General features: G+C 35.9%; 1 protein-coding gene across 11 annotated transcripts in view; it reads right to left on the reverse strand.

The window, feature by feature from the left end:
* The window catches only part of MBTD1 (mbt domain containing 1), a 61790-nt gene that overhangs the window by 8415 nt on the left and 37451 nt on the right, over positions 1–15924 (reverse strand). For all 11 annotated transcript variants that reach the window (XM_072938704.1, XM_072938703.1, XM_031676294.2 and 8 more), the window contains 10 exons: positions 13487–13604; positions 10980–11114; positions 10625–10713; positions 10176–10410; positions 9505–9560; positions 9062–9166; positions 5649–5796; positions 4418–4500; positions 3799–4033; positions 3228–3305 (listed from right to left, as the gene is read on the reverse strand). In XM_072938704.1, the coding sequence (XP_072794805.1) occupies positions 3228–3305; positions 3799–4033; positions 4418–4500; positions 5649–5796; positions 9062–9166; positions 9505–9560; positions 10176–10410; positions 10625–10713; positions 10980–11114; positions 13487–13604 (1282 nt within the window). The remainder of the gene's footprint in view (positions 1–3227; positions 3306–3798; positions 4034–4417; positions 4501–5648; positions 5797–9061; positions 9167–9504; positions 9561–10175; positions 10411–10624; positions 10714–10979; positions 11115–13486; positions 13605–15924) is intronic.

The following is a 15924-nucleotide window of genomic DNA, read 5'->3' on the forward strand; positions in this document are numbered from 1 at the left end:
CTAGTAATCCTGGTTCCTGACTCTCAAGTCAAATTAAAATAAAACAAAGCAAAATGAACAACAGAAAGCATTGAGTGTGGAGAAGAGCTGGCTAATTACCTTTAAGAAAAATTTCAGGGGGATTGAAAATCCAACGGAAGAGAGAGGTTTCAAAACCCTACCTATAGGATAGCATTTCACTGCCCACATAAGCCCAAACACTTTCCAGGGAGAAATCAAACAGTTTAATAAATGTATTATACGAGTGGCAGGATTTTACTGATATGAAATGTGCTCCCCTAACTTTTGGTTTACAATCCACTCTTTTAGAAAACATTTATAATTCTTATACTGAAAAGCTCTTCTAAAATTTAAAGGTTTGTTGCCTGCAAGTTCTTAAGCAGTCTAACTTCTTTTGAAATACCTTTCGGTTATAGTTTCATAAGCAAATATAAGCCCCCAAAGACTTATACAATGCTTTCACCACCAACAAAAAAAATACTCTAAACTTTGCAGATACTGAACAACCAATCATACCACCTTAATCAGGTTGAAAGCTGAAGGATACTTGCATATCTTTGTGACTATAAATTATATCTGTTTTCCTCCAGAGCTTACAAATGACACAGGCAAGAGCAATCAGAAATTACGCTTTGCAAAATCAGGACTAAAAGACAAATTGAAGTCAGTATTCCTATGTAAAATCATCTGGAAACTAAGCTCCTATGTGTACACATTCAACTCTAAATGCCAAACCAAAACCATCAGCAGCAATCCTTTAGATGAAACAGTCTAATGTACTACTTGGAGCTAAAAATGCAAGGAGAATCTCCAACTCTCTATTGCTTACAATAGATGGTACAGAAATCAGTGCAGGTTTTCCTGCTCTAGAATTACTAAACCTTGAGAAAAAAAAGGCTTTTCAGATTGATAGATTACATGCACACAACAGTCTACGTGATCCTCTTGACAGAACATTACTCTTATTTTTCACAAGCACTAGTTATCCCTTTACAGTGTGAACACAGCTCATTACAAACCGAGCTAGAACAATGAAGTCAAACAACTATTTCTGTAAAAGATAAGCACTACAAAGAACACACTGATGGACGATTTCAAGTACAAAAAGACGAAAGAGCCATTAGATGAAACAACAGAGTCAAAATATAATAATCTGAAGACAAACTTAAGAACAAGTAAAAGGTTTTGTGGCCTAAATGATTGATGTAAATCTGCATGCAGTAGGTTCCTGGACCCCAAATTCTTTCTTATTTTGGTAAGTAAAGTGTTGTGGGAAAATTTTCTAATAAACTATTTTCTGAGTAATGCGAAAAATAAAAGGAACAGATAGTACCCTTACAATGAAGACTGCTTCTTCATTCATACAGCACAATTCCTTATCCTCAACTCCAAAATTCAAAGTTTTTTGGGCAAAATTTTGGCAACAGAACCAGACCTCATTTGGTGGTACTATTTATAATCTTTACTTGGTCCATTTATTACTACTTACATATATTTTACTTCAGAAAATGCTCCAGAGTCTGCAAGAGGTGTTACATGATGTATGCTACAAACACTACTTCTTTTCTAAAATTCGAAAAATTCTGAATTCCAAGATACATTTGGCCTCAAAGATTTCTGACAAAGGACTGTGTGTCCACAGTTCTTTTTTTCCCTATGCCCAGAGGACAATTTAAAGGCCTTAAAGATGATGTTATAATATTAAGAGCTATTAAAATGTTAAAGAAAATGTTATATTTATAGCTAAATTCATTTTTCAGTGAATCCAGAAATCTGTGTAATGTTAAATGTCACTAAAAACTGGGATAGATATTAGTTTCATTAATTTCATATTTCTTCCCACGTCCCTAGCCTATTAATTTAAAATCATTAAACCCTGTTAAGTCACACTGAGGGAGGTATTTGAACTGTGTACAATGCTCAGAAATTATTTCTTCAAAATATATGTAATACAGTCCCTGAGTAATAAAAAGCATTCTTAAAATTCAACACATTGGAAAGAAAATTCTGAAATCTTTGACTTGTCCAATAGAAAGTGAAAAGACAGTCCGAAGCAGCCTATGTTAGTCAGCCTCACAGAAAGCTCAGTGATCACGTCTGCTATGATTAGTCCGCTGACTTGAAGTTACCATGTGAACTCTTGCTAATCACTTCCGGATAAGCTGGAAATCACTTTGGTCTGCCTGGTCTGAAAATATTCTCTGAAGTTCTTTTAGGTGAATATCAAATACGGCAAGCAGCTAGGCATCAAAATAATTCTGTCTATGGGCGGTTCATGTCTATGACATCAAAGAGAGGGTAAAAGCCAGGCTGGACGCTGGACGGTTATCACTGCTGTGAGGCTGACGTGGGTTTCCTGTGGGGAGGAGACTAGAGCACCACAGCAGTGGCTGCTGCAAGTGAAGTTCCCCACTTAAAAAAGTATAAACAAACAGCTGTGCTCAAAAAGGGAAGAGAATATTTGATTCTTCATGCTGTTTCAGTCTCTTGGCTGTTAATGAGACAGTTCAGCACTTATTTGAACATACAGCAAGTCAGCTGGAAAAATATGTTTTAGTTTTAACCCTTCAATGTACTTTTTACTTTTAAAAATATCTTTAAGTAAAAATAATCTTATTTCAGAATGAAATATTCCACAAGTTTCATGAAGAGAAAAATCTGGCTTTCTATGGTGGGGGAAAAAAGATTTCAAAAGAATCAAACAGAGCTAGCAACATATTTTACATGATTTTTGGCTATTACTGCCAATTATTTTTCATTGTAAGGTAAAGTATAATATAGAAAACATACTAGGAAAAATTTTCTTAAGCCTGATTTTGTTAGCCATCAACTTGAACTTAAGTATCATTCTAGAAAGAGTTTTGGTTTATATAAGAATAATGGGTTTACTAGGCTCCAAGTCAAGCATCTGCTTTTAAAATTTTTTAATAAAGGTATTTTAAGAAAAGGACTAATTTTCAGTAGGTTTACATATTACTTTAAGAATCATCCACACACTCTATTCTTTACCATATATTAAATATTATGGTAATTTTTCCTGTCAATCAAAATTTAAGTGTTTCTCTTTATTGAAGAGGCTTGCCTTTTATGGCATACTGCACCTTTAAGCATAATACAGAATGCAAAGTTATCAGCTCTCACAAGGGATGTCATTTCTGTGCAAGAATCCCAAGACCCAACTGGTTAACAAGTCAGGAAATAGATATAAACACCATGTGGTGACCCACTTTTCTTATGTCCTTTGTATTGCTGGGACTTAGCCTTTTTCTTCTGTTTTGATGAACCTGATTGGCTTTCTCTTGATGCTGAAAAATAAAAGGGAAAATTGGTACTAGGATAATTGCTTACAACTCTAGATACCACTTAGATGAACTATCTTTACCAAGACCATTATGCTTGTAAAAGTACATGATGCTTTGAAAATAAGAGTATTTGTTTCTGCAAAACCATGAACCTTAATACCAGACAGATTCCACTATTTATTCAAAAAGTACTTCCTACACACCAGCAAATTTTAGCCTATAATTTTAAACTCATTAAAGTAAGTCTAGTTTAATTTGGTGAGTGTCTTAATGCTGTGTTTCTACAGTAATTATGTAATTGACTATTGAGTTCACACTGCCATGGTACACATGGTCTGATTCTGTGATATTGTTGTTGAGTCTTAAGATCTTACCTGGCAACCAATCAGACATAGGTATATTCTTGTCCTGTGAGCTCACAAGATGATTATGTGAGATAGTCCTCGGAGAACTGCTGATTTTTACAAAAGGACACCTTTTCTGTATACCAACTTACACTGTGATGCTGGAGGCTGTAGTTGATATCCAGTTAACTGACACCACCCTACAGGATAGAGGTCAGGGGACTCACAGTCTACCCACTGATCATACTCTTCTTCCCATCCATCAAAATGTATCCTCAAGAGACGATGAATAATTCGAGTTACTGTGGCTACACATATTAATCGTGGCTCCATGAGATCTACTGCTTCTAACTTCATTCCTACACGAAATCCGTGATTTGGAACATCCTAACATGGAGAAGCAAAACATTAATACTAGTGAAAAAAACGTATAACTCCACACTAAGAAAGAAAAGAAAAGAAGCAACATAAGCAATTAACAGTTTAGACCAAAAAATCCCAAATAATTCTTTAATTATTGAAACATATGAAGGTAAAGCAAGTAAGTACTAGTTAGGAACTGTATTCATTTCTATTTTACTCAGATTAAAAATGAAACAAAGTTTGGAAAAAAGCTTCAATTTCTAGGTAAAGATAATACATTGTTTTACTAATATATATTTATTTCTATTAATTTCTACCAAGAAATTCTAACATAAGGCAAAGATCTGCTCAATGATGATTTGCATTTGTGAGGCATCAAAAAAATTCCATGTAATCATTTAAATTTACCTTATTAAATAGTTTTACTGGTGCTGCAATGGAGCCAGTTTCCCTGAGGTAGTCAAACCATTTAAAAGGAAGTTTTGTATAACCTGAAAAACACAACTGGTTTAACTAGCAGTTCATTTAAAATTAGCATAATATTAAAATGTAGATATAAAGTAATTCAGTACTCACTACAATCTCAGATTTCATGTTATATGATAAACTTTTAACTCAAGCTCTAATATTGTTGCCTACAGTAGTTTCTCCATTTTATAGATTTTCCTCCTTTTCTAGACAGACACCGGTGTGCCCACTTACTCTAACGCCAAAGTGACTCTTCTGTCTACAACAACTACAGACTTCTGCTTTTCACAAAATTTTTACTTTATTATTTTTAATTGAAGTAGAGTTGATTTACAATGTTGTGTTAGTTTCTAGTGTACAGCACAGTGATTCAGTCATACATATTCTTTTTCATTATAGGTTATTATAAGATATTCAATATAGTTCCCTGTGCTATACAACAGGACCTATATCTTGTATGTAGTAGTTCGTATCTGCTAATCCCAAACTCCTGATTTATCCCTCCCCAACCCTTTCCCCTTTGGTAACCGTAAGTTTGTTTTCTACATCTGCTCAGGCTTTTGCTTTTTCAATCCTAGGTTTAGAACAGTCTAACATTTAATATTTCTCAGTAACATTTTTCTTTCTTTGTAAGAAAGAAAACAGGCTGAGCAAACACTATTTTTATAGTTCTCTGTTCTGATTTTTCTTCTTCTCCAGAGAAAAACTCAAGGCTTAGATACTGAAATTAGAAAAGTTACTGATTAGGCCATAAAAGCTATTTAAGGGTATACATTCTTTTTTTAAAAAGTCACGTGGTAATCTAAAGATGGAAACTTGCTTTCCTTCAAAGGCTAAAGTATTTATTTTTAAAAAAGTCTGTGTATGCGATAGCCTTTTGAAATTACATCACCATCTCAACAGAGCTTGAGAATACCAATTCAAATGGTAAGGGCACAGATGCTTAGAAAAAATTTTATACCAACGTAATTTACTAACACTAGCTAGGATACAGTGCTTTATGTTTTTAAAGTACCCCGCAGCTCTTGTGTGTATGTTTGTATGTGTACACACCACATATTAGATATTCATACAACAAGAAATTTTGGGCTGTGGTAAATGTTGTAAACATGTACCGGGTAAAAAGAAAGCAACGGTGAAATATATATATATATACGTAAGGAAGAAGTACCTCTGGGTGGAGTAAGTTCAATCATGTTAATTTCACAGAAACCAACAGGGAAAATAGAAGGGGAGGTTGCATGATAACAGAACCAGTCAGATCCATCTGCTGCTTCTGAGCCATCGATCCCAATCATCAGGAATCCATCAGCCAGCACCTTTTAAATTAAGTATTTAAAATTAGGTACCACTATTATACAAACAATCCTTTAAATTAAGTGACAGTTTAAAAGAAAGGGAAATCTTTATCATATAAAGTGAAAAATGCTTCTTTATTGAATTATGTTAAATAACCAAAATTATAATAATAATAAAAAAACTATGTAACCCTAGTGTGTACCAGAAACAAAAGCATGGTTACACACAAGTGATTTCAGAGGTCCAGGGAAAAGAGCTCCTCTGCCAGTGGCTATGGCTGTCTGCTGCGGTGGCGCCATGAAAACGGGCTGAGTGCTCCTTTACTATTCAAATCCCTAGTCATGGCTAATACCTCTACCTATTTCCTTCTGATTTATCACAGACAGTTCTCCTTCCTCAGGCTCCAGCTGTACCTCTCTTACACTACGGACACCCATGCTCCTCTAGGACAGAAGCTACATGAGGGGCCTCACAGTCCGTCCTTCACATCTCAGACTGTCATCGTCCTTTCCTCCCCTTCAAGACACACTTCTCCATCTTGTCCTACTGTCACTGACACCTTGCTCCTAAAACACCATCTCTTATACTCTAATGTCTCCCAATTTCCATTACATTAAAAATGTTTTATTTTGAAACAGTTTACACTTACAGGAAAGGTACAAAGAACAGTATAATGAACTCATACTTTTCACCCAGAGTCCCAATTTAAGGTATGTACCATGTAACTCCTCGCAGTCTGACTGTCCTTCCCCTACTAAACTGCGAAATTCACCAACCACCTCCTAGTTTCTCAAGCCCAGTGTTTCTTCCCCAACAAACTCTCCTCAAACTTCAGCCTCCCTACAGTATCTGATATCTGTTGAGTACTCTTAATTTTCTGAAACATTTTCTCCCAGACTCTCATTACATTACAGCCTACTGATTCGCCTTCTCAAATTCCTTCCACATTTCTTTTGGTGGCTACCCTTTCCCCTCCAAACCTTGTTTCTGATTTTAGCCCTTTTCTTTTGTTTGGGTGATGTCATCCACACCCAAGCTTCAATGACTGACTTTTATGCCAACAACTTAAGTTTCATCATGGGTTTGTCTCCCCTCCAGAGTCTCAGGCCTGCATTTTACCTGTATGCTGAACACATCCTCTGGGAGTTAGTATTGGGCATCAAACCAACAACTCCTTCTCCCACTCCTTACAAAAAGCAATCAATCACCAGGTCCTATCATAACTCCCTTCTAACATTCAGCATCTCTATCCTTGCCATTCACTCTCTCCACTATGTTGTTTGATTTCACTGCTTTCGGCTTTCCTCCATGGACACTCCCCTCTTACACAGTTAAACTTTCCTATTGTATGACCTCTGCTCATGCCAGAAACCTGTACCAACCTATCCTGTTCATGAAAGAAAGCTCAGACAGCCTAACCAAGCATTCAAGACTGAACAACCTGGTTCCACATCATCTTTCTGTCTCTGCCCCCAAGTTCCTCTCTCCTAGTGATTTCAACTTAATTGGAAACCTACACTAACTTTCTTTTTAATCTTAATAGCTCTAAGACCTCTGGAAAGGACTACCCCAACTCACATAGGATTCTTTTCTCCCTTTCTAAATACAACTGACTGGACCAGGGGCTAGTATCTAGACTTCAGGCACGGAGCCAAAGGCTGGACTCTGTTGTTTGGATTCTGTCTCAGTAATTACTATTAACAGAGACTGTGGTCAAGCCATGGGTTGGAGCTGGCAATGAAAGGCTATGATACAAAACAGGGCTAGGAGCTAGCTACTATGTGCAGACTGAGTGAGGAGGACACCAGTCAAGAGAGAGTGAAAGGGAAGTGCCACAGACGCAGAGCAGAGATGGAACAAAGAGGTCCCTGAGAGGTGGAGAATAACACTAAGTTGAAGCCTTTCCAATGCTCATCCCTGTGTCCTTGCATGTCTGTGAGAGTACCCACTGTGTCCTTAGTGCAACTTTCCTAGAGTTCACTTGAATGGCTTTCTGTTCCTTATAAACAAACCACCTGGCCCAGAATATTCAAAGCAACCTGTCTGATGTGTACTGTGTGTGAACCACTCGCCACTTCCTCACTGTGGCCCATACTTTTCCCATCTTGATGCTTTTGTGCACGTTCTCTTTCCTCCTGCATCTCTGCTTGGTCCTGTTTTTACCATACTTTAAGATGAAGTTTTTGAATGTGCTCTCTTCCAGAGCTTTCCCTGATTCCTCCGGGAAGATGTGATCTCTTTTTATTTGAACTGCCAACAGTACTTTCCACTTTTCTTAAATCATAGTTGATCTCGTATTAAAGTTATTTTTACTCATGTTACCTTGTCCTACAAGACTAAACTTTTTAGAGTCCAAACCGAACCTGTAATGGCAAGAGTTCATTAAGTATTTTTTCAATGAAGGTTCATTTTCATTTCATATAGGGCATGGCACAATGGCACTGATTTCCAAGCCTGGTTAACTGTCAGAATTACCTAGAGAACTTTTTCTTCTCTTTCTTTTTTAAACAAATACAAATGTTTGGGCAACATTTCTTGTGATTCTGATTGACTAGGTCTGGAGTAGATTATGGAAATCTATGCTTTGAACAGTACTAGGTGGTTCTGACCACCAGTCAGGTGAAGAGCAAGAACAAGGAGGTAGTCTTGTCTAGCTGTGTGGCCTTGAACACAAGGGGTTGCTTGGGACATGGCAGCCATCCCATTTGTTAAAAATGTTTTTGGCTTAAGGTTTTAAACTGCACTGAAATGCAAATCACAATTTAGGTACACCTTTATGTAAGCAGATTCTGGATCTATGGCTCTTAACCCTGGTTGTACTTAAGAATCACCTGGGGACTTTAAAATGAGAACCATTCTTCTATATCTTTTCATAAAAGCAGTTTCAGAAGAGAGAAAAGAAGAAATAAAGTACACCAAAAGGGGAAAAAAGGCACAAAACACAAACAGAAAACTGAAGATACACTCAGCCTTACTACAATTCTGTGTTGGACAAGCTTCGAACAGGAAGTAACTTAAATATTCTTTCTCTAATTTAAGGATATGCTTCCATGAAATAAAGGTAGCAAACTCAAGATGACAATCTTGACAACAAGATATATAAAAAGAGAACTTCTGGTAAGAGAATTCAAATTTATTTTGAAATGACTAGTAACATTCTCCCCAGTGAAGACCCAAATGCACATATTTGATGCCAAAATGAGTATGTTAGGGGCTTCCTTCTTCTATTACCTTAAACTCAGTTCTTACAACTGCATTTTTATATTTTAAAACCTATTCTCTTACCTTTCTAATGGTTGCAACACATATTGTGGAAAGATTTAATGGGTCTATAGCTTCCAATTTCATTCCTTCTTTGAACCATTCCCCACTCTGGTCTACTTCTTTCACCTAAAGAATCACATGAAAGCACATCTACTGTTATAAGTGTTATCATCTTAATAATGAAAATAATACCAATTTGAAAAGGGTTACCAGATGAAAATACCAAATGCCTTCTCCTATCTACCTAATATTATAACTCAAACTTCCATTAGGAAGTAGAGAGAATTCAGGCAAACAGACAGAATTTAAGAACAATAATCAATAGTTGTGACACATATGAATTACAAGGTCTTAATCCTTTTAGGTGAACATATGTAATTGTGATTTCTAAAATTTTAGGAAAAAACCCACAACCCTCTTTCAAACCTAATTTACAAATGAGGGTTCTTATAAAAACTTCTTACCTTAGCAAATAAATGTGGTGGTGTATCAAAATGTCCATCCTGTTTCTTTGTAATATCTACAAGGAAAAGTTACATACTAATCTGTCAGCATTTGTGAGAAGACCAAAAACCACGTTTCTTTGAAGGTTTCAAACTCACAGAGTATGTATATTCTAAAACATGGCAAAATACATGCCTTCTACATTTATGGTGAATAATATTCTTTAAAAGTCTTTCTCTCTTCAGAGTACCTGTGCTATTAAATACATTCAGCCAATTAGAATGCTGGGAATTCCCCAGTTAGGGAATTACAACTTTCGTAGTATGTTTAATGTGTTTAGTACTAAGTCTAACCACATTTAATCCTGCTATTAAATTAACTGACTAAATGAATGGAAATGGAAACATTATCTTTCAATCTTTCAAATGGGCTGTATAAAAATGTGTAAGAAAACAAATGTAGTTGTGACCAAAAGTGCATTATTTTTCAATTGAGCACAATTGGAAGGGATATAAAGGAATTAGTTAGGACATTAATATTCTGGTGTGAAGCTTCCTTAATTAAGGCAGAATAAGCAACCCAGGCAACTAGAATGCTATTTTTGATCTATGTTGTTCTGTAGAGAATAACCAAGTCGTACAATTTGGCCTCAATGACAATTTCAACAGGAGTTATTGTAACAGGTACTTACCAGATCTTTTGAATCGATGGCCTATGCTTCGAGACCAGCCGATATGATGGATTAACGGGCTGTGCATATGGCACCAAAAGTCATCTGTTCTATCTTCACTCTCTTCATACACTAGTCTTAGTCTTCCTCCAATTACACTTTCCACCACCGCCACTCGTGTTCGACACAAATGCCTCTTGTCAACCACTTCTACTCTCATGCAAGGTTTGAAAGGATACTGCATGCTCTCTGAAACCTTGAAACAAAAGCAGAAAAACTGTTGGGAATTCATGACAAAAGTCTACAGATAATTTTAATATTGTACTATAAAAATACTGAGTGCACTTGGTATTTAACATAGGTCATCTGACTCGCTAAGTTAAAATAATTCCTTAATAAACTTCAAAGTTACTCCATTTTTTTAGAGCTCTCAATTGCTACTTCAGTCCTGTCTAAGATCCTGTCTTTACCTTTTGTGAGAAATCAGGAGGAAGTGTTTTGGCACCAGTAAGTCGTTTCACTAGAAAAGCTTTCCAGTTTGTATACTTATGCTGAATAGCTAAAACAAAAGAAATAACCAGTTACACTTTGGCAAAGAGTAGAACTGCTTCATAAGCTATTTATTAAAAAAAAAAAGTAACAAAATTCCCTGCAATTTAAGTTCTGAAGAAGAGTAACAAAAATAGGAAAACAAGTGTGTCTTGCTAGCAACCAAAAAACCAAAAAATATTATTTTAACTTCTACATCACTTTAATGTTACTAAGTGTGAAACTGCATTAAAGTGAACAAACTTAAATTACAGTAAGAGTAAAGAAGCTACTCACTTCTAGGAGGGACAAGAGGTTTTCCACTGGCTGCACACCAACCAACTGGATGGATATCAGAACCACATATATTGCACCAGAAGTCCAGACCAGAGTCATTTTCAAATCCTTCATATCTTAAAAGGGCATTGTAACCTGAAACCAACAAATCAATCACCACATAATAAGAAAACCAAATGAAATAAAACAGGATACAGCCGCTAGTAGTGGCTGTCATACATTAGTGAGCATCTGCAACAGATCTATTAACAGACGAACGACTGGGCCCCATACCCCAGAGGTTCGGATTCAGTAGATCAGAGAATCTGCATTTTTAACAAGTTCCCAGAGCTGCTCTACTACTGGTGTATGGATCAAATTTTGAAAACTATTTGGACAATACAAGTAGTTTAACTGCTTTCAGAGCATGGTCTCCTTGTCTGAATATATTTCAACTTTACCCACAGTTTCTTAAATTCTGAAAAATTCTCAGTGAAAACAAGGGTGGGAAAGTTCTACTAGAAAGTGTAGTTTTTAAAACAAAGAAAATTGTAGTAAGTTAGTATAATCTTGACAAGCCACAGAAATCCAGTTAAAGTACATTTCAAATAAACCGTTTTATCCACCTGATCAAGTGACTAAATTATTCTTGGATATTTTGGATGTGGCTACTTCAAGAGTTTTTTCTGTCCTGTTTATTTGGAAATAAGATTTGAAAATACTAGGTAAAAAAGTTCAATAAATACAAATAAAAGTATGTGAAATTAAAAACAAAGGTATGCGAGATCACTTGAAATCTGTATGTACTAAATAGGAAGACTGATTTCCTGGAAATAGTACATGATATATCCTGTTTATAAGTTAATAAACCTTATATTGATGATAGGTTTAATACAAGGACTTTAGTGCAACAAACAAGGCCCAATAAACCTCTATTTCAGGCTGGGAGCTAAGTTCAGTTAGCATTTTCATGTGTTAATATCTATTATAAGCAATAATTCATAGAACATGAGAGTCTGCTAACTGATGCTGAGCTCTAAGGTTCACAATTAACATCAGGTTCATTTCTAAAATGTCATTAAAGTGGCTTTAATGAGACATATGTTGCAATCAAATAAAAAACAGAAATGTAAAATCAGAGATGGAAGGCAGAAATAATTCTTGGATTAAATGCATTGATCTTAAGAGTTATTTAAATGCAACTGACTGAAACATCGAGGACAGGAACAGCATACTGCTGCTGTAATTAAGGTGTAGACAACAAGCATTTAGAGAGTGTTTATATAGCTGGGGAAACATTTCAAGGAAAAGATGGGAACTGAACTTGGTTAAGTATGCTAAGTACAGACCATGGGACACTCTTGAGAGAGTGAATAAAGGCATGGAGTGACCCAGGACACACTGGACGAGGGAGGAGGGAAACTAATCTCAGTAGAATAGATCATTTATGTTGGGGAACAACAAAAAATTTGGTCAGCGGTGTATGGTGCAACTCATCAGTAACTGTAAACGTGGATCAGCCTGATCCTTTAAGGACAAAGAAGCCACTAAAGATGTTCGAGCAGAAAAATGGAATTAAGGTAATTTTTAGGTAAATTAGGTCTATCAGCAGTACACTGGTGGCAACAGGCAGGGTGTTTTGAGGAGAATGGCTGGAGGTAAGACTAGAAAGAGTAGGATGAGTAAGATACCTCTTCCAGTAATCTCAGGACAACTTTTATTATCTGAGTGGCTGCTCCCCCTCTGAAGCATTAGTGTCCTACCACACTACTCACTGAGCACCCTGTCGTAAAATGTATTCAACATTTAGCAGATGTGAACTTGCTGGAAAGAAACCAAATCTCACACGTCTGCCCATCCCCTGCCCACAGTGCCACAGTAGAAACCTCGCTCATTTACTTCATGAACAATGAGGTAACAAGGGCTGGGGTACATGGAAGCAGCGAGAATGAAGAAAAAGACAGAACCCAAAACAGGTGAAATTTTCAACAACAGTTTACTTTTGATATTATGGACCCTATCACTTTTTTTTAGTATTTCAATTTTCTGTTACTTTCAAAAGTACTTCCTTATACCAGGAGTTGCTAAACTATACATGGCTCACACATCTGGCCTACTGCATGATGTTTTTTCAGTCTGTCATCTAAGAATAGTTCTTACATTTTTAAGTGGTTGAAAAAAAAATCAAGGAAAAAATAGTATTTTATGATATATAACAATAGTATGAAATTCAAATGTGCATTTCAGTGCCCATACATAAAAGTTTTCCTAGAACACAGTCATGCTATTCATTTGTGTATTGCTCTGGGTGCTTTTGTGCTATGACAGTAGAGTTAAGTGGCTGTGACAGAGACTGCCTTGTCCACAAACCTGAAAATATTTACTGTCTGGTCTTTTACAGAAAAAAATCTGCTAACCTCTGCCCTGTATCATACTTATTTCGCATAACTGGAAATTTGCAAATATGCTTTCTTACAAGTTACAAATATAATAGGCATTTTCAGTAAATTATTATGCATGCTTTTCACCTGCTAGTTTTACAATCCCAGCAATCCAGAAGACTTTGGTAGGTAGGCTGCAGTCTGTATTGGGAACTTCTACTCTCACATTTTCTGAGATATCACCCCAGCAGGTCCCCATAGGTGCCTGTCATATAAAAATTTTTAAATTATCATCTTATTAAACAAAGCCTAAATAAAACACATCATTCAAAATTGAGCACAACCATTAATCATGGAATTATTAAACAAAAAATACCATTTAATTCATTCATTTTTCCTCTAAAAATAATTTATTCCTCATTTCACAGAGTATTTGGAAAAAGCCAGTGTTAGGCACAAACTCAAGATGAAGAGAATTCACATATATTAAAACAGATCCATGTTGACTTCAAAATTCAATACTGCCCTAATGTAGGACTTGAGTAGCAATTTTTGTACAAAGTTGACAGAATTAAGAAATTCACTACTTTGAATATGAACTGAATAAGTATACTTTACCTTGACCTCTAATTTTAAACGATCTGGTCAAAGAGTAGAAAGAAAGATAATTCCAACCAGCAATGTGGTTTCCAAAAACATAGAGAAACAAAACTTAGTTATTTATATTTTCAACATAACTTAAATTTGTAGAATAGAAATAGTCTGTTAAAACAGACGCATGGCAAAAGCATCAGATAAAATCATTAAAAAGATGGAGCTAGAGAGTTTTGGAGAACTGCAATGTGGTAAATTGTTAAATCATTTAGTAATAACTAGCCTCCACACAAATGGTTAAGATGGGGACTCAAAACCGATTAAACGAATATCATAAAGGGATTTTTTCAAAATCTAATATATGTTCCCAAATTATAGTTTCCATTACATTTTAATCCTTAAATTTGAGGCAATTTACAACTATTTGGAATTTATGCAATGGTTAATTAAACCACATAAGTGAATTTAGGAATTTAAGCTGATAATACCAGTTTCTGCAGCCCTTGATAATGGCTCCTCATTAATTACAATTTAGAACCTTGATCACAGAGAAAGGATTAGTTAAGGTTATAAAAGACCTGATAATATGAATAAGTCAGGAAAAGACAAAATAGCTTCAAAGCTCAAAGATGAGTAAACAAAGATATCTATGAATTACACAAATCAGCCCCTAAATATTGGGCAAATATGTCTTCCGTGCAACGCTGCCCATACTTTGGTGGATGCTAACCCAACAGGAGCATTAGCCTAAAACAGTACTGAACCCCTATGCTCTCAACAGTTTACAGAATTTCTGAAGAAGAGGAAGAAAATGTCAAACCAAACATAGGATCAACTTATGGCTGTTGCTTTAAGTAGCGAGCAATGAATATACTTCAGTCACTTGAAGACAGTAGCTGATCTCAATCATTTGTGATTCTGGAAGGATACAAATAACTATCTTTCTGAGCTGTGCAAAAAATACTACATCCATTATGACTACCTCTTTCTGTTTTTAAATGGAAAGAATGGACTCTTCCGGTTCTGCTATCTTCCCCTATATCATTCTAGACTGTAGGGCCATCCCTATTGCCAGCAGATATGATCAGAAAAGGAGAGGCTGGAAGGAAGATAGGTAACATAGATTAAGCCACCACATATTAACACAAAGACCATGTATTAATTTCTGCGAGGATGAACCAAAGAGCAGACAGATGCAGTGAAGTATATGCATTAAATTAAGGTAGGATATCTATCCCTCTTCGTTTGGCTGCCAAATCTTGTGGAATGGGTTTATTTTTTGTTGAGAAGGAAGAGGCATGATTATGCTGACAAGCTGGGGGTTAGGTTGGCACACTACTAAATGAATTTGGACACAAGACTGACTGCCTTTTAAGCTAGATATGACAATGTCATACTGACTTTTTTTTTTTTTAAGTCTTAACAACTGTTTGGAGAAAATAATTTTTTGTCATATTTTTAAAAGAAGACACGTTATCAATATGATCACTTAAAAATAAAGTTAATGTTCACTTTAGTGGGAGATGTTATGTTTTGGTCCTACAGTCTGGATTGGTATAGGAGAAAGTAGCAGAAAGTGACATTTGTTCTTGCCTGTAAGGTTGTGGTTCTGCTAGGCCCTCTTAAACCAATCCATATGGTTCACTCTAAGAAAAAGAATGAAGAACAAAAACAGTAACAAAAAAGAGCACCATAGTCATTGCATAGTATGTGCTCAATGTGTTTAAAAGGTAATTTCATAGATATATCTGCCCTTTTGTTTAATGAATATTCTTAAGTGTGGAAGACTAAATGACCCAGGGCTTGAGAGCCATCTTCATCCAAGTCATCTGTCTTCTCTTGCTGGCAGGAGGGATTCCTCTGAAAGTCTGGATTGGCATAGCATGAACTAGCAGAACCATAATTTACAGGTAACAACAAATTTACCTTCCAGACTCAGGACGAGAGGTCCACCTCAGGTTCCTCCCAAACCAGGAAGATCTGCTTCACCA

This window comes from Vicugna pacos, chromosome 16 (genome assembly GCF_048564905.1).
Source record: "Vicugna pacos chromosome 16, VicPac4, whole genome shotgun sequence".
NCBI lineage: Eukaryota > Metazoa > Chordata > Mammalia > Artiodactyla > Camelidae > Vicugna > Vicugna pacos.